A 26,203-nucleotide genomic window follows, 5' to 3' on the forward strand; every position below is an offset into this window, starting at 1 on the left:
ACATGTGGTCCAAATCAAAATTGCTAGCAGATCTGCAACAGCCAGTCTTCTTGTTTTGAGTTCATGTGCTCTCTGCCGCACGCCTCGGGGTAAAGCATTAACCACCACATGGAACAGAGGGGCTGCATCTCTGTCTTAACCACCCACCGTTCTACTCACCCGTCGTAGATCAAAAGCCCCGCGTAAGCATTAGAGTAAGAATGCAGAAAAAATGCAAATCACAGCCACATTTTCATTTTAAAGTCTTTTGGATCTTAAACGAATTCCATTTTTTCTCCAGCAGACAGCAAAGTCTGACTCAGAAATGCTTTTTTTTCTTCAGGTATTTGCACAAGGCCGGTTCCCTACAGACGGAAAACGCCACACATTTAAACCATGACTCACGCCTATGGTGAGACTTTTTTCTAGCAGGTTCAGTGTCTGTTACAGTTTACATTACCCAAGACATTATGACTCAGATTAAGAGCAAACATACAGTGTCTTTTTTAGATATGCATAGTTTTAAGATTAATACCAACCCCAGAAGAAGAGTGACCTAATCAGAGAACCATATAAATAATAAATTTGAGCTGTTGTTCATCTGTTTGTGTTGCTCACTGTATGCCTCTCGTGTGCCTTGTTCCAACTGGGAAGACAGATGCTAACCTGCAGGCTATTAGTTGTAAATCATGGTGATCTTAGAATGGGTTTATATAAAATAAATACTTTAAATTTTATAAATTTAAAACACTGGTAGCATTTTGAGGGTGTCATGTTTGTCTGTGTTATTGAAGGCATTAAATTTTGAAAAGACTGCTACAGAAAACTCATTTCAGCTCAGTGCCGCTGCCACACCGACAAAAGAACCGCTGTGTTAGAGGTCATCCTCTGGCAATTGTACGGACCTCTGTGCTCGGTTCAGCAGCACTGCACTGGTAAAACTGGCTCTGCTTCAGCTGCTGCAGCACAAAGACATTAATTACAACACAAGAAGCAGCTATGTTGGCAACAATGTGTAACGCTCCAGCTTTCCCCCGCTGTGACATTCACTTTTAGGTATGCTGCCAAAGATTAAAGGGAAAGTAATTAAACTTCTCCTAGCAGAGACAAAATACTACCAGCCGGAAAACCTGATAGAACATACAGGACGAAATCTTATGTAAGTCTTGTTAGTTGTGTTTTCAATTGGCCTGAAGGAAAATCACAGTAAAACATGCTTAAAGAGTGCCCTCTTGAGTCCAAACTGTGATTTTGTATTTATCTGCACCTTTTGACAGGTTACAGCTTTTAATAGCCAGCGTGTCTCTGCCCTGAACCCAAACTGGGAGCTCCTTTCGCAGAAGAGGAGCCTGATAGCAGAAGACTCTGTCTCCCATTGGAAATTTCAGGACCCACAACTAAACCTGCAAACTTGGAGTGAAGAGTAGGACATGCAATGAGGTCTATGAGATCTTTAAACCAAGGACCATGCATGTGAGGAGAAGGATTTTAAATTTAAGTCTAGATTTAACATGGAGCTCAAGAAGAGACTTAGGAAAATAGATTTCACTTTCTACATTTTGTTAATATTTCGTCCATCCATCCTTTCTTTTGCGCTTGGTTGTGGGGTGGCTGTTGCCTATCCCTGCTGTCATAGAGTGAGAGGCAGGGTACACCCTGGACAAATCACCAGTCTATCATTAAAAAAAGAAATTCAGATAAAGATGTTTCCCATCTGTTTTCCTCATACAAAGATCTTTAAATTCATTCATGTATATTTTTCATTCAGTGTTTTAAGGAAGTGATGCAAAATACCACATCCACAAATGCAAATTTGGTGTTTCTGAATTTTATTTTCTGTTTTTAAGAATGAGTTAGTAAATATATGAGTACTATAAAATACTTATTAGACTTAAAGTTATTGTTCCTTTTTGACATTGCATTTGACATTGCAGGACTGAGTTTATTGCATCTATCTTGGAATGTAATTTTTAAAATACGGCCTTATTTGTTTGTTTGTTTTTATCCCTCTTTGTGAGGATTCCTTGTGTTGTGTTTTTGTTGTTGTTGTTTTGTATGTGCTTCTGTATACCACATGTGTTAAACTGTCTTCTCATTTCAACTGTCTTAGGCTGTAATATATCCCAAGCACGCTGCTATCTAAGGGGGCGCTGTAGCTAACTGAGCCCAGACTGGCCCTTTAAGTCTGACGTTTCAGATTTCCTCCACGTTGGCCGCACATGCGCAGATAGGCCTACCTGCAGAAAATTAGAAGCGAACAAGGAAGTCTGCCCCTGAGTACTGGATGATAGGCTGAATAAAAACAAAAAAACTCTCCGCCGGAAAGTCGACACTTGGTCACCAGTTTATATCGGCGTGACAAGATGTTTAAAAAACTCAAGCAGAAGCTAAACGAGGAGCAGTCTCCGCAGAGGAATGCGCAGTCACCTCAGCAGGCCCAGGTTAGTTGTTGTGGTGCTCGGAGCTAACTAGCTAAGTTAACGTCTGTTGCAAAGACTTCACGGTTTGGAAGTGGTTGTCTAGTTATTTCTCATTAAGATAACTCAAGCTGACAGCTTAATAAGCTAACTTGAATTGTCAGTTCGTCCCTTTACTGTCTTGCAAACATTAGCACCGTGCTAAGTCCTTAAGTTAGCAGCTTAACTTAGCTGTCAGCGGTTGGAACAGCTGGAACTGGTAAATCCCGTTGTCCGAGTAGAAGAAAAGTCTCACTTCATACAGCTAATCATCAATTTGTTTGTAGCCAAAATGCCAGCCCGCATTTTTATACTCGCCAGTGACAACATGGGCGTGTCTGAGTTAATGCTTCTTGCATTAGCTGCCAGTGGATGTCAGCTGGAAGCTATATTTGACCCTTGCAAATCCTACTACTCCCAGGCGCCTCTATTAAAAACAATACAGAAGTAGCACACAGATTTCGAGTTGGAAGTTTGTCATTGTCAAGCGCTAGAAACCTCATCAGATCCCTTGCTTTCCTCTTCTGTTAAAAAATGCGAAATGTTCTTTGAAATATGAAACTGCAAGTTTCTTTAAGCTCTCCTAAATATATGTGAAGGACTGAAGGTATGTGTCATAGTTTGGAGGTCCATCATAGTTCAGTTCCAAGTTAATGTAGATATTTTCGCTGCATTTCTCTGTTTGCCTTACATGCAAAAGATCCCCAGTTCAGTTCTGGGAGGAGATCCAAACCCAGACTCCGGGGCTCACAAGCTAGGGCTTGTTCCCTATCCAGATAAATGAGAGGGCTGCATCTGGCATACAATATGCAGATCCAGCAACCCTTTGGAAGATGGATAGATAAATTACCTTGTTCGAATTGGCTTGGTTCTTATGCAGATTGGCTGTTTTTGAGGAACAAATTTACATTTGTTATTCAGAGCTTGTGTGTAGTTTATGATTCCCACTGACTTTCTGTAAAACCACAATCTTAGACTGAGTTTGGCTCAAAGGTGAAGGCATACAAAAGGTGAAATCCAGTAACAAGAGAACTTACACCCAGCAAGCATCTGTATTAAAGTTTGATTTACTGCCAGGCAACAAAATCAATATTATTGTTATGACTATGTTTTTTTCAATTAATTTATTACTATTATTATTACTTCTTTTTCCTTATTACTTATTTATTTTACAGATCAGCAGTGGAGACCGACGTAACAGCCAAACTCCCCCATTTAGTGATGGCACACCTTCTCCCAGCGACAGAGAGGTGAGCATGGTGTCAGCCTGTGATTCATATCTTTATTTATGTATGTATACTTGTGTTCAGACCACAGCCTGCAGAGGTTTCCAAGTCCCTCCCCAGCTTACATTCTAATGATTGTTTCTCTTAGGCTTTAAAAATGTGCTTTGTATGCTTTGTTTATGCATAATGTCTGCTTTATAACATACAAGTGAACACTTAGTGCTGTTGGTTTTCAGAATCTTCTGGTTGTCACTAGCAAACTTCTTTGATCCAATTATTTAAAGTAATCCAACAATCTAGACATATTGAACCCTGGACTCATAAACATATTGCAGTGCATACAATAGCCAACACCAGATGGGAACATATGAGCCAGGCTTACACTGTGGTCATTAATGTTGCAGAGCAGTCAGCACTTGGATTCCATTCGTATGGTATTTTAAGTGTCTGAAGTCACTTATTATTATTGTTATTATCATTATTATTGTTACATTTTTAAAAGACCCTGTTCCACCAAATGAGCAGCTCCTTCTTTAGAGACAATGGAAAGGGCGTTTTAATGGTGTAGAGCAGACAGTGTTTCAGCATGTCTATGAATAATTGATGTATCCTCCTCAGTGTTTTTTTTGTGTCTCCTGTGACTAGTTGCCATATTTTGCCTCAATAGATACTGACAAGTCAATTCAATGCAGGACTATGCTCTATTAGAAAGAGGTAGATAAGCATAGGTTTAATGGCAGTGACTCTACAACTGATGATGCAACATGTTGTTATTACATCTGTTGAGATTAGATATGGATGTTTACAGTCTTCGTTGTTTTTCAGATAAAAATATATCTTAATCACTTTTTCCTTCATTTCAACACTGCAGAACGCTCACTGGAGTAGTGGCACCGTCCCTTTTGGTCAGGTTTCTATGCACTGCTCTCCCCACTTGTGCCTTTGGAAGCACACATGTGTTGCTGTTAAGTGGCTCGGCAGCCTCAGCGTAGAAGCTTCGTGTAGCATCACAGCATCTTTTCTTCACCTCACGAATCATTAACACTTTGACATCTCTGAAAGCATTGTTTCATGACTGAAGGCAGATTTAGCCCTGGTTAAAATTGTGAAGATTACATGAGGAGATGTGAAACTGTTACTCATAACATTACTGTTGATTGAGTGCTTTTCAGTTTTTCAGATTTTTTTTTTCCCAGCTTATGTAGTATCTCTCCCTCTGTTTCACTGTCTGCTTTCTCTTTTTTATTCATCTCAGTCTTTCTCTCTCTCTCCGCCAGCCTCCTCTCATCAGGCTGGTCAGCCACTTCCTTCAGGGCCTTTTCACACTCATGCTGTTGTTTTTCTCATTGCTCTCTGTGTTCCTCTCCTTTCCCCACCTTTCGTCCCGTTACTGCACTGATGGGGGTCAGGTGCTGGCCGGGATGATAGCAGAGCCCGCTTTTCTCTCTGAGTATACTATCTTTGCTCTGGACCATTCAAAACGACCCCAAACGGCCCAGGTAGCCAGTGTGGTGAGTTTGTCCTCACTTCCTGCCTCTTTCATCTTTCTTCTTTTCCTCCTCCTCTTGCCCCGTTCCTTCCTCCCGTCTTCCATGTCTTTGGGGAATCGGTAGAGGACTGTTGCCCAAGTAGGGACAGCTTGTTCCCTGCTCTCCGTCTCCTGTTTGCTTTGGATTTAGTAGCAAGAAGGCATCTCATATGTAGGTTAATTTTGCATCTACTAGGTTGTGGTTTACACTGTAGGATAGAAGCTTCTGTGCGTTCTGCCCCATGTTTGTTTGTTGTCCCTTCTTTCAGTTTGTGATGTGTCAAAGAAATGAACAGTGCCCATTTGTCTTTAGGTGATCTTTGCTGCTTGCCCTAGAGACCCTTGTAGACCCTTAAATCCTGTTATGTTGCCTGATCGCCTTTGTCCCGTCTCCGCTAAAGTCTGTGTATTTGGAGAGTTGAGATTTTTCTTTATGGGACAAGTTTTTAACAAATTAAAATTGAAGATTTTGTCTAACTCTCTAAGTAAACAAACACATCCAAATAGCTGTTTCTTTATTTAAGATATATTTGATGTGACAAATGAAAGTTGGTATTGCTTGTAACTGCTTATTAATTACTGTTATTAAAGTTAAGGTCTATTTTTTTTGACATTGTCAGTAGATACTAAGCACCAATTGTAAGAACGTATGGGTCGTCCATATTCAGATACATACATTTGTACACACAGCTCTTCAAAATAATTTCTAGACTGCATAAGTCTGCTTTGTAACTAGGTTTGTAGCAGGTAAATGGAGCTCAGTATGAGGGTCATGTGTCAGTAAAATTGAGAGACATTGTTTAATTGTCTCTTAACTCTGCTTGCTCATTTTAAATGCCAACATAGCCCAGTACGCGCCCCAGCTGCTGTCATTAACCAGGATTTGTGTGGCTATTGTGAGATAATGTAGTGATTATAAAACAAGGACTTTATTACTTCAGCACAGCTGCTTCAGAATGACTGCCAGTCAACTTGTAGTGTTATTGTGCCAGTTATCGGAGAACAAAACGAAAAATATGCAAATGAAAGCAACTGTTTGATGAATTCAACTGCAATAAAATACGAACCTCAAGAGACTGAACTGAGATGGTATCTGTCAGCGGTTTGGCTGTGTTTAAGTGGACCCATGAATATTTAGAATTTATTAACAATGTCTTGACCGTCTCATAATGATTTCTTTGGTTGATCTGTCTGATTCACCTCTTGCTAGATGCTGCTTATGATCTGTAGTTTGGAAAGAGGGGAAGCCTTAAATTCTGTTGCCTCTTCATTATGTGTATGGTTAATGACACTGATTAAGATGCAGTTACTCTTTGACCTTTTCATCGTTCTTTTATGTAACCTTTGCTTTGATATTTGCATGAAGGGATCATTAGATTCCTGGTATAGAGTTGTAGGAGTGTTGATGTGCTAAAGCCACAGATACAAATGTCCATCACAGTCATTTTCACATGTTAGCGATGTGACATAGTCTTGATTTTGGGATCTCATTATATTTAAATTTACTCATGAAATCATTTCATAGATTTATTTATTTTTTTTATATTTGTTTTTTGTTTTTGTTTTTGTTTTTTTACTTGTTCTGCTAGCAATGTTTGTCTGTTGACTGGAGGCTTCTGTCATAATTTTTCTTTATATTTTAAATGGTACTTTGTGGAGTTGGTGATAGTAACTCTTCTCAGTCACATTTTGTGGTCTATGATCTGTTTTAAATTTGGTTTCTGATTTGTCCCTGTGAGAATTTTGTTTGATCTTGTGGTCCTGAAATAGAGGCACTCAAGTGCCCTGGTTTGGTAGGTTTACATTTGGTGTACCGTTCTGCAGTAATTATCCATGAGTCATTGTCCATTTTTTTTTTTTTTTTTTTTATATGACTGAAAATAGGCAGGCATGAAGGGCATAATAGTGAAAGGTAATGCTATAAATACTCTATTTTAACCTCCAGCAAAACCAGTCTTGGCGAGGAGCGGCCATCTGGGGATGATGGGAAATAACAGAGAAATAAGAGCACAGGGACACAGGACGAAATATAAAGGCGCTAATGGAGTTGTCTTACAAACAAACAAGTTCCTTTTTATTGCTAATCACTCAGACACCTTGCATGTCATTGAAGTCTTGACAGTAAAACTTTAGCGAAGGTCACATTTCTTAAAAGATTGAGGCCTGCTGTGTTTGTTCACATGCTGACATTTTTTTTTCCACTACTTTTGCTGACTCTTTGCTTTATACCCAAATTCTTCTTGTTCTTCACACACATGTACAATAACTAAATAGATCCACTTAAAAAAAACGTCTAGTGGTAGTGGTCACGAAGCTCTTGACAGGCTTGGTTGAAAGCAAGCGTTCACATGACTAGCTGTGAAAATGAAGCGGAAACAAGTAATCCACAGGAAGGAGTAGCTTGGAGCTGGACAAGGGAGGAGAAGAGTTGCTCACTTTGATGCTGCTTCTAACAAATCAACTAAACCAACTAAGCTGCTAAATGTTCCCTCACATCAGTTGTGACGTTGTCCTCCTGTAATGCAGCTGCACACAGCACTGCCAAGCATCTTTAATTCAAACGCAGCTCTCCTACTTGACTTTTAACTATTTGTTCTGACCTCATGGCTGTTTGTAGTTTTGTCTTAACCCCTTTTTGTTTATTCTACAGTAGAGATGCCTTCTTTTGTGTATTTAACCCCTCTGTTTTTTCCAAGTTGCATGAGGGTACCCATTGCCCCTGCATTGCTCCCAGCAATACTAATATTGCTCCCTCCAGAGTAATCAGGGAGAGCCACGCTGGGTGTGGATGACTAACTGGCCCAGGACAAGTTCGCTGATACAGCTGCCCTTTTCCTCATAATCTCATCTTTATTTTTTGGTCTTTAGAGTGCCTCTAAAGGTGCATTGAGGTCTCCCAGAGGCAGCATCAATGGGGATGGAAGTACTTCTCCTCATGTAAGAGTATTACCAAGCCTCCTCTTTAATCTTTTCAATGTGATTATTTCAGTGTTTTTGCACATTCATTAATGAGTTTGAGATCTTTATGTTTTTTGTTTTGGTTTGTAACAGAAAGAGGAGCCACAGTCATTTACCCAGAAACTACAGCTGAAAGTGCCCTCAATGGAGTCATTGATTCGTAGCGGAGCCAGTCGGGCGGAAAATCTGTTTCGCTCTCCATCTAAAGACAACCTGGTCCGAACTTCATCACGCGAATCCCTGACTCCTTTGGGAGAAAACGAGTCCCCCAGTGCCCCGGCATATGATCCACCCTCGGACATTGAGAGCGAGGCCGAGGAGCCACCAGGAAGTGTAGAGTCTCTGTCCAAAGAGCAGTTGTTACACCGAATGCTTAGAGTAGAGAGGAGCCTGGGGAAGTACAGGGGGAAGTATTCGGAGGTGAGAAAACAGACAGGATGCTTGAAGAGTAAAGTGTAAAGTCTGTACATGAATATAACTCCTGCTCATCTTTACATCTTTGTCATGCAGCTGGTTACTGCGTACCGTACCGTACAGCGAGAAAAAGAGAAAACGCAGGTACATTTTACATCCTTTTTTTTTTTTTTTTTTGTCAGTATTTTTCTCATCGGATGTTTTTTGGAAAAAGAGAATAACATCTGAACTGATCCAACGTACATTTTTGTTCTCCCCAGGCCATCCTCAGTCAGAGTCAAGATAAAGCACTGCGCAGGATAGGGGAACTACGAGAGGTACGGCTATATGCTATGGATGTTTTTGTGTCTTTAGATTAAAATCATTTTTTTATTAATATAAACTGCACAAATGAATGAATAATCTACTGTATAGGAGCTTCAGATGGACCAACAGGCCAAGAAACACCTGCAAGATGAGTTTGATGCTGCGCTGGAGGAGAAAGACCAGATGATCACTGTGCTACAAACACAGGTGTGTGGATGGTGGTGGGAAAATAAGCCAAAGCTTTTCTGCTGTTTAGGATTACAACTTTATAAGTATGGCTTATTTTAAACACCGTACAAAACAAAACACCCAAACCCAGTTTAAATGTAACTTTTAAAAAATTTTACTTTAAAACCTGCTTTAATGATAATTTCACATTAATCCTTTCAGTTTAAGCATGATAATCACTGCAGTGATGTTCTGGTATAAATGGTTCTTGAGTTCTGAATAAATGTGACGTTATTTAAAATCAGAGACAAATGAAGTGCAGAGGTTTTGTATTTAAAAGTTTCTCAGACCAAACAGGAATGCTTCACTTGCCTTGAAAATGAGTAGGTTACCTGAAATCAAAAAGCTGAAAGAACCATGTAATGCACAAACAGTCATGTAAAAATCAAGAGTTGTTTGAGACTGCATATCTACATCATGCGGATTTGTCCATACAATTTTAGTCGTCTTGATAACAAACAGCCAAATGGAGAAAACCTCCATGGCAGGAGTAATGAATCTGTATAACTATAACTCTGAGTTCGATTGCGGGGAACAATAACAGATCTATCTCAAGTTGCCAAAGGGACTGTGATTCATTTATTGATCTTTGTTCCTCTAAGGTTGCTCTGTTGAAGAAACGGCTCCAAGTGGGCCCCGATGGCTCGCTGCCCCCTGAAGGAGAGGTTCCTCAGTCTGAAGCTGCTGAAGTCTCTGCTTCTCCCACACAGAGTCCTTTGAAGGAGAACGAAGTAGAGCCTGAAGTCATTGAGGGTAAGTGTATTTATTAAAATATATGGTTATTTAGTTGCCTGTAGTAAGGAGTCACACTGTGTGAGCAAATTTTTTTTTTCTAAGCAGTGAATTTTAATTTCTGGACAGGAGAGGGCAACAGTGATCCAACTAAACTCATGGAGGCTCTGCAGAAGAGAGTGAAGAGGCAAGAAAACTTGCTGCAGAAGTGCAAGGAAGTCATGCGTACACACAAGGAGCGAAGCGCCCAGCTTAGCAGTGAGAATGAAACTCTGCAGGAGCAGCTGCAGGAGCGACTGCATGAGTTGGAGAAGATGAAGGTGGTTACCCTGTGTTTTTCAGAAATGATAGAAGAGTTGGAGTGTAGTTATACTGTAATATTAGGACGCTTTCAGTCAAACAAAACTATACATTTTGGATTAAATATACACAGAATTACAGCAACAATAAGTTAAAGTGCCCAGATATTTCAAACTGATTTCCCAGAGATGAGCACTTGCTATAAACCAAGTAGTAAACTATAATTATAAAGAGGTTTGATTAAAGTGGGGATGGACGGTAAGGACTGAGCAGTGTGTTTAGAGGAATTAATACTGTGCCGCAAACTGTCTGCCAGAGTCTTTATGGTCCGCTGAGTATGTGACTCCATTATCTCGTGACACAGCAGATCGCTGTGGTTCTCAGAGTCCGAACATCCAAATTCTCTGGCTGAGCTCCAGAGTGAGGGTTCATGTCATGTCAGCGTGACATGACTGAGCCATTGTTTTCATTGATTTCAAAACATTTTGCTGAAGTGGTATGATCAGCTCGTGTAGTTTGTCCTTAGTCGCTCTGATGTTTTGCAGCGCATGATAACAAGTGGTTGTTGTAACAAAGCCATTGAAATAATAGACAGCTTGTATGTGCCGTCACTTGATTGACTTGCTTTCATTTATTGCCATAATATTTATTTTTTTTTGGGGGGGGGGTTGTTTTTTTTGTATAAATCCGCAGCTTGTTTGGGAATGGAGGCCTGTCCTTTGTCAGGGAAAGCAGAGGTTAACAGGCGTTTAGCCCTCCTAAAACAGCATGAAGGGATCCTGGAACTGCTGGGCTGTCCTTCTCCTTTGCTTCAGACAAATATCCCATAAAGCAGAACATCTGTCTACTTTTCCAGACCCTAACTTCAACTATTTTTGAATTCATGTTTTAACTGTGTGTTGCCGTCCTTGAGTATTCTATGCTATTTGGTCTTTCTTTGTCTCTTTGTTTATTCATATGATACGTTTTGACATTATGAAAACATTCTGTTAATCACAGTGCTGCATACATACTCATGCCGTTGGCACACTTGTGTCAAACAACAGAGAAACATAGCCCAACATTTCCTGTTTAGTAACTGCTTGTTAAAGTGCGGTGCCACAGAGACATGTCTACTACATGCCACGGTTGCAAGAGTGAGCTGTAATTTGGGTTGACTTGTTGGTTTAGTTGGCCATGTATACACACTGGTTGTTTGGCTTGTGGGTGAGGCATCCTGGGTGGTACAGAAAGCATCTGATTGGGAAGTTATCAGAGCAAACACGTATACAGGATGTAGGAAGCGGTGCATTGTGAAGTGGCATTCATGCCATTAGGACACGTGTGACTTTTTTTATTTTTAATTCTGTCGATTGTTTTGTCTTTAAAGGAACTACACACAACAGAGAAGACTAAGCTGATCACTCAGCTGCGTGATGCCAAGAATCTCATTGAACAGCTGGAGCAGGACAAGGTTAGTGAGGAGCTTTGAGATCTGGATTGAAGGTTCTTCCGTTTCAGTTACATGTGTATGTGTGTGGCCGTGTGTGTGTTTTTACTCTGCTGTTGAGTAGCTTCAGACTCATATTGTTTAGCTTAAACTTTGACCCCAGCACTGCAGGATGGATAGCAGTTCTGCGAGGAATGCTGAAAGCGCTTAAAGCCGTAACACAATTAATAGCACAGGGCTGAGTTTTACAGCCCTCGTTCATGGAGAGCAGATCAACATAAGCTTTAGTGTTGATTCCTGTGCTCAGGGTATACAGGTAAAGGGATGATTTTTCTTTCATGGGGTACTGGTTTTTTGTTTTTCAGGGAATGGTCATTGCTGAGACCAAACGGCAGATGCACGAGACACTGGAAATGAAAGAAGAGGAGATTGCACAGCTGCGGTCCAGGCTCCAGCAAGCTATAGCCCAGAAAGAAGAAGTACAGGAACAGAAAGAAAAGGCTGAGAAATCGGGTACGTGCTGTCCATGTCAGGTAATGTACAGAAAAGTTCAGTTTTTTCTAGATATGTTTGTGATTTTTTTTTTTCCCCCCCTCCAATAGCTTTTGAGGAACTTGAACGAGCACTGGGTGTAGCTCAGAGGGCAGAGGAGGCTCGAAAACAGCTGCAGGTTCAGCTGGAAGAGCAAGTGAAAGAAATCGAACGGGCCAGTGAGCAAGAGAGGAAGAGTCTGCAGCAGGAACTCACACGAGTCAAACAGGAGGTTGTCACCATCATGAAGGTCAGGAAAGGACTTCTCCTGAATATTTGTTTATTGATCGAATAAGTAATTTGCTGCAGTCATATTTCTAGCTTTATCCAAAGTGTTGGCTTCTTTGAAAATGATATATTGTAGCCACAGAAGTACCAACATTGACTCAGTATTGTAAGCATTTACATTAAAAAGAATTTAGTGTGTATAAAATGTTCCACTGCTGTCATGGAGAGCAGTAATATCACTTTGTTTCACGAGCTATGATCATCTGTATTTATATTTACCATTCTTTTTTTTTTTTTAACCAATATTAGAAATCATCAGAGGAAACTGTGGCCAACATGGAAAAGCTCCACAGTGAAGCTTTGGCAGTTAAAGAAGAAGAGATGAAAGAGAAAATCAACAAAGCTGTGGTTGGTGCAAAATGTTTTCCCTTATTCAGTTTAGCAAAAAAACCACTGTATCAAATAAGAAAAATATAACTTTAATATTTGTATTTTTTTTAAAATGCTGTTTAGGAGCAGTGCAAAGAGGAGTTTGCACAGCTGGCTAAGGAACGGGAACAGCAGGCCGCTCTGGCTCTGGAGGACGCAGAGTTACAGAAGACTGCTTTAAGGACAGAAGCTGATAATAAGGTTAAGGAGATCCAGCTGGAGCTCGAAACTGCAAGGACTGTGAGTTTGTTTGTTTATTTGGTTTTTTGGTTTATTTTTAATATTGAGAAAAGCAATAGCTGGCACACTGCAGAGCCTCGGTTTTACCTGTTTATTGCATCTTTGTGGATGTAACTTGTTCTTTCATATTGAATCTGCTAATCACTGACCGATTGCTTTGAGGTTCAGTTTTATTTAATTAATTGGCAAAATAACTTGAGTATGCTTGTGTTTATTTGGTTCTGCAGTAACACGCCACACACACAGAAGTACTATATATATATATATATGTATGTGTGTGTGTGTGTGTGTGTGTGTGTGTGTGTGTGTGTGTGTGTTCTTCCTCTACCCCCCCCCCCCCATTTTTGCACATGTCGAGGAGCATGTCAGGCTACATTTCACTGTGTGTTATAGTTGTATAACTATGCATGTGACAAATAAAGGACCTTGAACTTGAAAGTGAGCAATTTTCAATGTGTAAATATTTTCACAGTCTACATTTAATATGTAATGCTGTCAAGCATTAAATCCTTATGTACTTGAAGCTTTTACAGAGTTGCTAGTAATTGAACTGTGTCACAGCTTTATTGTTAAAAAAATATCTTAATAACCGTCAATGTGTTTTTATAGCTGTGTCAGTTCTGTGAATGATTAACTGTAGCAGCTTAGCGGAAGAATCTAACCACCTCCATGTATGTGATTGCAGCGGATATTGGAACTGGAGAGCTCTGTGAACAAGATCTCACAAGAAGAAGCGGGTCTCTCCCATGAACTTTCCAGTCAGCTGGAGGAACTGAAGAATGAACACAAAGAGCAAATCTCTGCATTAGAGGAAAAGCACCACGAGCAGCTGGAAAAGCACAAGGGCACCCTAACCCAGCAGCATAATGCTGCCCTTGAGGAGCTCAAGGAAACACACAGGGCCGAAATGGAAACCCTTCTGAAAGACAAGGAGCTGCAGTTCCAAGCACATGTCGAAGAGATGAATCAGAAAACTCTAGAGAAGCTGGATGCAAAGCAGGCAGAGTTAGAGGCGCTCTCTGCTGAGCTTTCAGAGGTGCTGAAAGGTAAACAGCTTTTGGAGGAGAAGCTGTCGGCTGCTGAAGATGCTCATAGTTTAGCGCTACAGGAACACGAGACGAGGTTTCAAGATCGGGTGTCAAAGCACAGCGAAGAGCTTGAAAATGTCAAACGTGAGCATGATCAGTCGCTTGGCGGAATAGAGAAAACTCTGAAGGAGGAACTTAATGCATTGAAAATTGTTCTGAATGAAAAAGAGAAGGAAATCGAACAATACATGCTTAAAGAAAAAACACTACAGGAGGAATCACATTCCACTGCACAAGACCTAGAAAGCAAGATTAAAGAATTGGAAGCGCTGCAGCAAACTTTATCAGAATCCCAGCTTGAAATTGAGAGTTTAAAGGAATCTAATGCACAGTTAAATAAGATAACAGAAGATCTTGATAAGTGCAAGAAAGAACTGACAGATGTGGAGCATCAGTTGGAAGCTGCAAAGAATGAATGCCAACAAAAAGAGAAATCCCTTCAAGAAACTGAGCATCAGTTAGAAGAGAGCAGGAAGGCGCTCTTGGAGAAAGAGAAGTCATTTACATCAGAACTGAACACTAAACTGGAAGAACAAACACGCCTCAAGAAACAGCTGGATGACGAAAAAGCTGCCAATGAAGCAAAGCTGAAAAACACTATAACTGATATGGAAGGTAAACTGAAATCACAGGAAACCAAAATGGAAAAATTCAAACAGAAGGCAAAAGAAATGCAAGAGAAATATAAGAAAAAGCTTCAGCAGAATGAAGAAAACATGAAGAAGGAGCTTGCAAAGAAGGAAGAGGAGCTTCAGCAGAAAGAACAACAAGTTCAGGAGAAAATCGTAGAGATGGCCCAGAAAAGTTCCCAAGGCCTCAGCAATGCAGTGTCAGAGCTGCAGGATAACCATAAGGAGGAAGTGGAGAAACTACATGCCACTCATAAGCATGATATTGAAGACCTGGAGCGCCGTTGGCAGGAGCGGTTAGGACAGCAGGAGGAAGAATTAATGGAGAAACATTCAGTCATACTGCAGGAGAAAATCCAGGAGCTGGAAGAAGTGTCTCAGCAGCTTAGCAGAAGCAGAGCGGAGACTGAGCAAGTAATGGGTGAAATAAGGGGTTTAAAGGAGGACCTGGCGATCCGAGAAACCACTGTGCAGAAGCTGCAAGAAGAGCTTAATGAAGCAGCACTTAAACTTGAAAGTTTGGCAAAGAGTGAAGCGTTGCTAAAAGAACAAATAGAGTCAGTGGAAAGGAACCTTAACCAGGCGCTCGGTGAGAGAAACGCCCTCCAAGACAAGCTGAACGAGACAGAGGAAGAGAGCAGAGAGAAGCTGAAAGCTTGGTCAGATAAGTTGAATGAAGCGGAAAAACAGCTTGAAGCGCTGGAAGGTGCCAGATTTAAGGAAAGTGCAGACTTGCAGAGTAAATTTGAGGAAACTTCCATCCAACTGAATGCCAAGGAAGCAGAGTTACAGCAGCAAATGATTAAGATGAGCAACCAATTGAACCATTACTGTAAGGAGGTTCAGTTGAAAGTTGAGTGTGGATCTAATGAACTTCAGCAAAACGTGGAGAGTAGGTTGAAAGAGCTGGAAGATAAACTACTCTCTGGTCAGAAAAAGGTGGGACATCTTAAAAACATTATCCTTACTAAAGCAGATCAAATTTGCACTTTAGAGGAGAGTGTTCGCCAGCACACCGAGGAGAATAAAAATCTATGCATTTCATTAGAACAGATGACTGCTCAGGTAAATGCTCATATGGAGCACATCAAAGCCTTAGCACATGAGGGAGAGACTCATTCTCAGTCCATTAGTGAACATGTAGAGAAGATTGAGGAGCTCAGCGAAGCAAACAGAGTCATATCAGAAACTTTGAAAGCAAATGAGCTGCATATCAGTGGCTTGGAAAGCGTCGTCGGTGACTTAAAAAATCAGCTAGCAAGTAACATAAAAGAGAAGGAGGAAGCCATAAATCAGCTGACGCAGCAGTATGAAGAGGAGAGGCAAAAGGCCGCTGCTCAAATGGAGAGACTGGAGCAGGAGAGGCAGTCTGCTTTAGAGCAGGCGGATACACTCAGGACCAGTCTGTCTGAGTTAGAGATGAAATTCACACAGAGCGACAACACTACTGGATCTCTGCAGGCCCGGCTTGAAGAGCTGGAGCGAGAGATCGCCGAAAAGAATGAAGCTTTGCAGCGGCTGACAGCAACAATTGACAATCAGTCCGTCAGCAAGTCTGAGATGGACCAACTGTTGAGTGAGAAGGAGCAAAAAGTCAGTGGGCTTACCGTAGAGCTTGAGAGCTCCATCAGTCGACTTAGTGAGCTTCAAGAGCAGTTAGACCTAAAGACGAAAGAGTGCGAACAGCTCACTTCTGACCTCAAACAGCAACACAGCATCATTGAGAATGAGAAGCGCGAGTTGGTTGAACAGCTGCAGATGCAGTGCACCCAGAAAGGTAATGTAGAGCAAGAGATGGCCAAAAAACTTCAGGCCCTCGAGGAAAGCAACCAGCAGTATAAACAAAAGCTTGAAAGTCAAAGGGAGGAATTTGAAAGGTTGAAAAACGAGATTATCAAGAGCAAGGACGGGAGTCAGACGGAAACTGAGGAGAGCTTGTCTGAGAGCACTCGGAAAATGTCTGAGCTGAAAAAGAAAGCTGAGCAGAGAATCAGCCAGGTTACAAAACAGTTAACGTCACAGCTTGAGGAAAAAGAGCAGACGATTACAACTCTTCAGACTAGCCTGGATGAACTTAAGAACAATGAAATTTCTGTGCAAAAACACACAGAAACATTAGAAGAGAAAACAAAATCGCTGGAGGATGCTCTCGTCAAGCTTAAAGAAGAGCAGGCCAAACACCTTGAACAAGTTCTGCAGAACGAGAGGCTTGAGAAAGAAAAGTCTTTAGAGGAGTTGAAAGTCATGTATGAAGACAAGCTGACCTCACTTCAGAGTGACGCAGTGCAACAGGGGCAGCTCAAAGACATTGAATCAACATTACACGAAATCGAGGCAAAGCTAAAAGAAGCAGAGGAGCAGAACGGAAACCTTCTCGCAGAAATAAATCGCCTGAGAGCAGAAATTAGCGAGAAGGATGCCCAATTGGAGCAATATCAGGGGACTGCTAGGGAGGTCCAGAATCCATCAGAAACTGAGGTAAAGGTGGAATGCAGCAGCATGCAGCAAACCAAGAGTGTGATGGAAAACGAGCTGGAAAACCATGCTCCTGCTCAAGAGGTGCACGATGAGGACTCATTACGGTCTCTGAAGAACAAACTGAGCCAGGTGAAGAACGAGAAGGAGAAAATCCACAAGGACTTCGTCAGGCTGCAGAAAGATATGCGGTCACTGAGGAAGGAGCATGAACACGACCTAGAATACATGAAGAAGGAGCTGTTGGAGGAGAATGAGAAAAAGCTAAAGTAAGGCTTAAAAATGATCGTGACAAATCCCTTGTCTGTATAATATTAGATTTTTTTGTTAATAGTTGCTAATTACATTTCCTTTGCTCTCTGTTCTAATAGGCTGGAATTAGAAGATTTGGAAATGAAGCACAACTCTGCGATGAAGCAGATAATGAGGGAGTTCAACGCACAGATGTCTTTGAAAGAGAAGGAGCTCAACACAGCAGTGAAGGAGGCCATCGGTGAGGCAAAAGAGAATAATGCTTAACCAAATTAAACCAACAAGATTTACAAGCAAAGGAAATGAGCAGTCGAAATTGTTCACTTTTGCTGTGGTCAGAATCTTTCAGTACTGCACTTTGATTATGTTTTAAACAAACGACTGGCTTAAACTAGAAGATCAAAGTAAATATGACTCACGTTCTTGGGATGGCTGTGTTGTGACTAGGGCTGGGTATCGTCACTGATTTCTAGAATCGATTCAATTCCGATTCACAAGGCCCCGAATCGATTCGATCCACGATTCGATTTAATTCGATTCGATTTAAATCTGGGAAATTTTGACAGTCAGAAATATTATAATTCAGATCAGTACATTTACATATTTTTGTATCAATAAAAAGGAAGCTGACACACGCAAGACTTTATCACAGGTGTGAGCATCACAGCAGAGGCCTTTGTGTCAAAGTAGCTGAGGATAAAACACAGAAAAACATGAAGGTGATTTTCCTGGCCTGGGATTTTATAAAAATATTCTGCAGTACATCAAAAACGAAAGAAAACCATTAATCAACATATGAACATCACCTCTGAAGTTACAGCGGTTTTATTACAGACACAGCGTTTTGCATTTTGAATAATTTTAAAAAGTTTAAATTTGTTCAGTATTGAACAGCAGAAATGAGGTTTTCTTTTCGGAAGAATGTAAAAGGGAAAAAACAGCGGCCGACAGCCTGTAAACAACAGTAGACTTGTGCGTAACAAGCAAGCGAATAATGAAGAAAGGGAAACTGTTCTTGAAGTACAGAGAGAGAGCTGTGCATCGCAGTGGAAGCAAAACAGTAAAAGTCTGAGTGAATTCATGACGATGTTTATGTGAAGCGTTTGGATCTTCTTTTGCTGCTGGTTCGGTCAATATTGTTTGGAGAGAGATCAAACTAACAGCTTTAGAATCGGCGCATAAAGGGCGTGCACACAAAGCGCAGACCCGCCGACAGATCAGAGTCAGCGAGCTGTCGGCTTTCAGCCCCGACTGTGAGAAAAGCGACATCTAACTGATTCTGATCCGCGGGTCCCGCTGTGTGTTTAAGTCTTTGTGCAGAATCCGTGTTCCTGCTCTCATTTACTGTCTTAACTGTTTGGTGGTTCTTGAAATTTTGTGAGATTTCACCTGAGATTCTGGCATTTTGGGCAAAATAAATTTATATTAAAAAATCGATTCAGGATTTTAATGAATCGATTTTACGTTATCCAAGCCAGAATCGATTTTAATTGATGAATCGATTATAAGAACCCACCCCTAGTTGTGACACTGTACTTTTTACTCTGGACTCAAATGGGAGCATTAAGGGATTACTGCTTGTGGAAGAAATGTTTCCTTCATGTTAAAATCCAGTCCAAAATTAGAGGCAAGTGAACATATAAGTTGTGTTTTTATGCACTTGGCTTCTTCTTCTTTTTTTTTCTTGATTCAGTAAAAGCTCAGAGTGTTGAAGAAGAGCTCATCAGTAGCCATCGTGAAGAAGCGAGCCAGCTGAGGAAGGTGATTTCCCAGAAAGAGGATGACTTGCACAAAACTGTTCAGAAATATGAACAGGTTATACAGGTACTATTAAAAACTCATCCTATTTGTTTTAATGGGGTTATACTATAGGGTGCACTCCTTTGTAGACACCATCCATCGACTGTTACGGTTTGGATTTATATGTGATATCTCTCTGGCTGCCTTTAAAGAATAATTAAATTCCAAAGAGGATCTGAGGTCTGAAACAGCGCAGTGCCCTCACTGAGTGATTTGCAGCATACTTGAGTTGTGATGCTGAGATGATACATGGGAAATGACTCAGTCGTTGTTCCTTTTTATTTGTTTGTTTTTTTCAGAGTCGAGAAGAGGAGATGGGAGACAGAGTGTGGCAAGTTCAGAAACAACTGGAGGAGTTGCAAGCAAGAACGCAGGACACTTTGGAGGTACAAATAATGCTGACCCACTGTTCTTCACTGGCCAAACATCTGTTATAGCTGTCACAACTGGCTGTGCTTTGGATGATTTTGCTTGTACTCAGATGTAGAAATTCATGCCTGTAGCTGTTGTAGTCCATTTTGAAATGGAGGGAGGGGTTTGGAGTAAATTTATGTAGTGATTCTGTTGGAGTCATATGTCACTTCACTCTAGCTGTATGAAATCACAGCATTTCGGCTCCCTTCTGGGAAAAGGCTGGAATTTAAGGGAAGCAGTTAGGCTCATCTGAATGAGCCTAATCCAGATGCATTTTTGTGTCTGTATAAACATTTTCAAATGGCCTATTACAAAGTTCACATCCAGGTTGACAGACTAGGCAGTTATCGTTCAGCTTTTTCTTTGGGTTGCTTCATAATTGAAGATATCCGTCTAGGAGCTCGGGGACAGTTTTCCTACATAGTTTTCTCTGATCAGTCTCTCGCTCCAGTCGTGTGGCCTCTCTCCAAAGCACGCCGGATGCTGCGAAGCTCGTTTGAATCACTCAGGAATGTTCTCCGGAGAAAATGGAGATTGTCAGGCAGTGGCCAGCGTCAGTCCCTGTTCTCAATTAATATCATGCGAGGTGATTGTAGACATTAGATTTATTCTGCAGCGATACTGTCATGCAACATGTGCATAGTGAAATGGAGCCAGATAAGACGAAAGCACTCCGGGGAGACATTTTAGCCAGGTGTTGAGGTGCCATGAGACCCCTGCAGTGATTCTTCTACCTTTTGCGCACATGTCTGCATGCACACGAAGACAAAGAATTATGCTGCTCTCTCTGCTGCATTTTTCCCAGGTGAGGTAATAACTTTATGGGTGGATTGTATGGCGTTCAGCTCAGGGAGGCCTTTTCTTGGGCCTCACAGTGGGTCAGTGTGTCCCTCCACAGAGAGAGGAGACTAAATACAAGCACACTTTAGTCTGTGTAGACTACAGTGTGTTTAAACAATGCTGTTAGTCCATCTTTTAAAACCTTCTGACTTGTGTCTGTGGCTCTTAACTCCAAGCACATTTATTTCTAGTGGAGACATCAGTCTGTGAAACTGGTCATCCATGAGTGTATTATATATACATGTAATTTCTCAGCGCTTTAGCTTTAGAAAATGTTATTCAAACAATTCTAAATTGTTCGGGAACTATTTTCAGCAGTGGATAAATACACATTTGAGTTTTGTTGATGTCGGTAAATGCAATTCTGTGCTTTTAGAAGACGGTGGAGCTTCTCGGCACAGAGGTCTGAGATAATATGGATACTGGGGCGGCACTAAATGTGTCATTACTGTAGTTTTTACATCCTTTTTTTTTTAATCAGGTTGAAATGTTGATTTAATTAAGGTTTGGTTCTAACACACAGTGTCTTCTTTCTCTCTTGTTTTTTTGTTGTTTTGTTTTTTCATTTTAGGAACAGATGACCCCAGAAGAACTAAAGGTATACTTGTTCATTATATGCTGGTTTCACTGTTCCTAGCGTACAATTAAATTTACTAACATGAATACTAACAAAAATATAACGTTCACATTTCATATTTTCTGATTCCTGTCCCTCTCGATCTCAGGCTCAGCTCGCTGAAAAAACAACGTTGCTGAGCGAGGCTCGACTGAGAGAGCAGCAGTTTGTTGAAAGAGTGAGTATCGGACCCCCTTGGTGGCTCTTTCTGAGGACACCAAATCCATCGCAGTGTATTCCCAGGATTCTGTGGCCTCCAGCAAGAGCAGCTACTGCTCTCCTGCTGCATCAACTTAATTACACAGCACATCTGTTTACATTTGGTTTAACCCCATAAACAATCACAACAACGCCTCCAACAGCTTTTCTCACACACACCATCGTTCTCACAAGCATCCTGCCCTCCTCTGAGGATGGCCACCAAAATGCTTATGTCCTATTTAGCAATTACTCTAATGCATAGAATTAACCCACTGGGTTAAAGAGTTTTTAAATAATGTGTGCATGCTTGTTTGTTTCTCCACGCTAGATTCACTCGCTCGAGGACAAGATTAAATGTTTCCACCGAAACACTGTTGTAACTCATCTCGGGAGCACATTTAAAGGTAACACCATGAATCACTTAGTTCTGCTTCTTGATCCAGTTTCCTTATGGATTTTCACAGCAGAGATGACATGCGTAACGCTTGAGCGCAGCCCAGTCTCATGGGAAAGCGTAACGTAAGTTGTGTGGTCTCTGTAGGGGCGGAAAAAGGGCCACCTAACCTTTTTTAGTGTAATAAAGGATTTTAAAGACAGACCATGTGATTATATTTTGTGTCAACACGTGAAAGTTACAGTAAAAGTGTAGCTGCTCTTTAAGATCTCAGTTGGTGTTTTGACACTGCCTAATCTGACAGTTAACACACTGCTTCAGAGATCAGGCAGGAGGTGCAGGTCCTCAGCAGTGTGTGCCGGACTGCTTTAGCTATGCTTTTGATTATGGTTTAGCTAGCAAAGCAGGATTTTTAGGCTTGCTGGTAAAGATAAGAGCTGGGGTTATAATTAAAGCTAGACTACGGGTTGAGGGTGTATATGTATACGTGTGGTTTAGGCTGAGGGAAACCTCTGGAGATTGACCGTAAGTCAGTGCAGTCTCCAAGTCTACCACGACCCAACTGCGTTTCATCTGTGTGAGAGTATTTGGAGAGATTGAGTGAGTCCTCTCGGACCTTCTCTGGTGCTGTAATAAAGAGAATCTGCTGTATAAGCGGGGGGGCGGTGAAGAAGCCATGCTTAGATTTAATGGATTTTGCAGATTGTGGCCTAAACGTTTCCTACGCAGGACACTGCAGCACGCAGATTTCTCGAACCTTTCTTATCCAGTACATGTATATTGCTCATATTCATATTTAAAGCCGCTGATGACTCAGTTGAGCTTACGTAAACCACCTTGAGTTGTATTTTTAGGTAGGAAATTGATCAGAAAGCTGTTGAAATCTGCTTTCCTGTGTGGTTGATGTGAAAGTTGTCCTAGGTGGGGCAACACAGGGTCAGGGGGACAAAGGGCATGGGATTTATTGGTGACCCATTACTCCACACCAGAGATCAAAGACTTGTTTGCACTGCTCTATCACCTTTTCCTGTACTCTAATCGCACAGTCCTTCTGGGCACATTCAGGCACATTTGAGGATGTTTGAGTGATTATTTCCAATAGGCACAAAGCGACTGGATGTTGTTCCATAATAAAGCTCTTCTTCAGTCATGAAAGTGTTAGCAGCCCTGTCCAAGTTGTAACTCAGTCGTTTCCATTCATAGCTTTTAGTGGGATAATTGTGTTATAGCTTTGGGTGCAGACCTAAAAACTTGTGTGATATTAAAGTGCTCATGCTGAGTCTCACCATTCTTTCCTGTACTCAGCTTTAGTGCATAATTTAAACTGTGCAAAAGGTGGTTTTGAATTTGCTTGCCAACATAAACCTGATGCTGTTAGTTGGGGGGGGGGTTTGTGTGCGTTTTCCAGGATTGTTGTACTTTAAAACGACATAAAAACGACCTACATACACTAACATGCAGCTCTCACAGCTGTGTTTTAGTTTTTTTTGTGGTAACTGTATTGAGGTTGGATTTTTCTCCTTAACCAAGGAAATATAAGCAAAGTGGCAACCTAGAGTAGCTGATGTGTAGTCATATTTAATACATTTGAGGTCATTACAGATGTTGAAATAATGGGATTTGAAAGACATTAAAGAAAGAGAAGTTTGACAGTTGTGGTCATCGTGAAATATTTGATTTGTTGTTTTTGCTTGTTGTTACAGATCCTGGACTCAACATTTCCGACGCCTTCTCAGAACCCACAGAGATGGAGTACCTGAGGAAGGTGCTGTTTGAATACATGATGGGACGGGAAACAAAAGTATGTTCTGGTTTTTATTTTTTTATAAAAAGATTCTACAGGAAGAAAAAAAACCAATAGTTTTTATAATTAATCTTTTTCTCATTTTTATGTCTCCATCTTAGTTGGCTGAGAAAACATTAGCTGCTGCTTTGATGGTCTATTAGATGAGATGATTCAAAACCACCATATAAAAAAAAAGTTGCTGATAATTTTTATTTTTAAAGCTGGTGACCTCCATCTGCTACTCATTTAGGAAGCTATATAAAACTCATGTTGTGTCCAGTCTTGTTGGATGTAATTAACAGCGATCTCCCTAATTATCAGTGCTGTTGACATGGTCCTAAAGTCAGCGGGAGTTTCCCAGCTCCTCAACAAACACTCTTTATAACAACATGGCAGACCTCCCCCGTGCGGAGGATGTCCGGCAGGCTGCCCGCGAGCTCATACATCTTGCATGATGCAGATTTGCCATTTAAAGGCATGCTGGCCTTGTTTAGTGTTAGCTGAGTAGTTGGGTTCCCTACACAGCCCAGGAGCCCTGTTTCTGATTATCCTCTGTGTTTATAGGGAAATGCATGCTCCCTGGCAGATAGGCCTGGAGTTGATTATGCAGATAATTTTCATTCTTGTTGAGCCTTTTCTTGCGCTTCAGTTGTCTCAGAACAAGCTTGATTTTGATTGGATGATGGTGTCAAAGGCAGAGGTTAGCTGGGGGAAAAACAGAGATTATACTAACACCACAGATGACTCCTGCCTTGAAAGTAAACTGACTTAAAAAGATGACGATCAGGGTGTCAGTCAGAAAAATTCCCCTTTTTTCCACAGACAATGGCCAAAGTGATTACCTCCATGCTCAAGTTTCCTCCTGACCAAGCTCAAAAGGTTTTGGACAAAGAAGACTCGAAACCAATTGTAAGAATCTTTTTACAACTTGGGGATATTTAAATGAGGTCAAATGTGTATCAGGATTTGAACTAATTTCATATCCGTCTCTTCCACAGCCTTGGTTACAATGAGTGTTTGAATGATTCGGGTACTTCTGGATCTGCTGCTACTGCTGCTGAAGGGGGAAGACTGCCATTATCTGTTTGCATTTCTTGTCATTTTATTCATGTGTGTGTTTGAGAAAGAGAAAGCGTGTGTGTGCGTTATGTGTGAATGTTCAACAGGTATGAGGGAATAAGAGAATTTGACAGAAACACTTTTTTTTTTCCATAAACCGTGTTTTTCTTTGAAGTTTAATTTACAAGTTTTAGATGAGAGTAAATGGGTTTCCTTTTATTTTAGAATGTGTTTATAAAGATTGGCTTGTGCAATAAATTATATTATCATCACATGGACGCCGACGGTCAGTTGATTTGTAGATCTCTGTGTTGTGCTGTTGTCTGAATCACTTCCTCTGTAAAACTGTAAACGACCCTTTAACTGTGCACTCGCACCACATTAAGATACAGTTCCCTGGACCTCTTTAACACAGCTTTTCTATGCTTTATATTTTGACACTGACAGAAACAAAACTGTAAATTGTATTATGATAATAAAAACTGTACTATAAGGCGCTATATGACTTGCTATACAGTTTTCTTTTTCAGAGTAACATTAAATCCTATTTACAGAACAACTTTTGTCACTCCTTTATCCTCATCACAATACAGATTTTTGTTTTGTAGCTTATCTAATTACCTGTCTTTGCATTAGTCCCAGTGTCTGACTGAGGACTGTTAACACCTGGTTAAGAAGACTGAATGAAAACAACAAATCTGGGTTTACAGATCTCTCACTCTACTTTGCCTGACCTTTATTCTTTTTCTCCACATTAGAAGTACAGACAACACACAAGTATATTAGACCACTGACACTTTCATGTAATGAGAATCGGAAAGAAATTTGCTGTTGATTCTGTATATGGACACATTTAAGGATCTGCCTGTTCCTTATATGTATACATTTACAGACATTAAATTAAATGTGGCATGAGCAAATGTCCTAAATCACTTTTAGAAATGTGTTTAAAGATTGCTTACTTTTAACTTCAATTAAAAAATGGCATATCACCAACTCCAAATGTATGTTGCAAATGGAATTGGCAACTCATAAATGACATGCTGTATGTTTAAAGTCAGAGTTAATGATTCCCAGAAGATTATCTCCAAATACATCAGCTGATTTTCCAACTGGCCTTTCAGCAAACTGCACATGATTTGTTGTGTAGAGTTCTCAACATGCAAAGCAGTGAATACATAAAAATAGGAGCAGAGTGCAGAAAACAAGTTTACAGACCCAGCTTGTAACAAACAGCTGGATACAGAGGTCAGTTTATCAGTTTATATGCTGATTGGACATACTATTTGTTAATCAGTATATGTATCTAAAAGCCTGTTGCACAAGTAATGCACTGCAAAACAGCAGTTCCCAGACTAGTATAGATAAAACTGATAAATGAAAGAAATGCAGAAAAGTTAAAATGATTTTTCCAAATGATTCTTCAGTCTTTGCGTTTTCTTTTGCTTTTATTTGACTTTTGAGTTCAGTTTGAGTTTGAATGATTTTAATAAAGAATCCTCAATAAGTAACAGTCAATAAGATGGAAATGAAACCTGTAACTTTTAAAAATGATGAAGCTGTCACTGTTCAACGTGACGGGAAAACGTCAGGGGGCAGCAGTGCGCCCTCATCCCTCGGTTTTGGAGAATCCAAAGCCCCCCAGAGCCCACGGGTGAAATGTGA

The 26,203-nt window shown here is 40.7% G+C and overlaps 1 protein-coding gene across 2 annotated transcripts; it reads left to right on the top strand.

The window, feature by feature from the left end:
• Positions 1-2,220: 2,220 nt before the first annotated feature.
• On the top strand, positions 2,221-25,030 carry golga4 (golgin A4). 2 transcript variants are annotated; one of them, XM_085368777.1, is made up of 25 exons: positions 2,221-2,420; positions 3,611-3,685; positions 5,071-5,172; positions 8,058-8,126; positions 8,241-8,567; positions 8,658-8,705; positions 8,822-8,878; positions 8,976-9,074; positions 9,698-9,848; positions 9,957-10,147; positions 11,497-11,580; positions 11,922-12,069; positions 12,159-12,337; positions 12,625-12,723; positions 12,829-12,984; positions 13,670-17,445; positions 17,548-17,669; positions 19,122-19,252; positions 19,528-19,614; positions 21,054-21,080; positions 21,208-21,276; positions 21,628-21,703; positions 23,397-23,494; positions 24,302-24,388; positions 24,478-25,030. In XM_085368777.1, the coding sequence occupies exons 1-25, from the start codon at positions 2,343-2,345 to the stop codon at positions 24,490-24,492; spliced, it is 6,351 nt and encodes a 2,116-aa protein (XP_085224903.1). In that variant the 5' UTR covers positions 2,221-2,342; the 3' UTR covers positions 24,493-25,030. The 2 variants fall into 2 exon arrangements, with proteins under 2 accessions (XP_085224903.1, XP_085224904.1); XM_085368778.1 differs by lacking the exon at positions 5,071-5,172.
• The last annotated feature ends 1,173 nt before the right edge of the window (positions 25,031-26,203 follow it).

This window comes from Diplotaxodon limnothrissa, linkage group LG13 (assembly GCF_057381915.1).
Source record: "Diplotaxodon limnothrissa isolate DT_005_m linkage group LG13, D_limnothrissa_male_GT1.1, whole genome shotgun sequence".
Taxonomy (NCBI): domain Eukaryota; kingdom Metazoa; phylum Chordata; class Actinopteri; order Cichliformes; family Cichlidae; genus Diplotaxodon; species Diplotaxodon limnothrissa.

What these genes read in the sequence shown, in the direction of transcription:
- golga4 (XM_085368777.1), top strand. Translation starts at nt 2,343, where the DNA reads ATGTTTAAAAAACTCAAGCAGAAGCTAAACGAGGAGCAGTCTCCGCAG. An exon ending in ATGAGTTGGAGAAGATGAAG is followed by an intron (nt 10,148 to 11,496) that starts GTGGTTACCCTG and finishes TTGTCTTTAAAG; the next exon opens with GAACTACACACAACAGAGAA. An exon ending in AGAAAAGGCTGAGAAATCGG is followed by an intron (nt 12,070 to 12,158) that starts GTACGTGCTGTC and finishes CCCCTCCAATAG; the next exon opens with CTTTTGAGGAACTTGAACGA.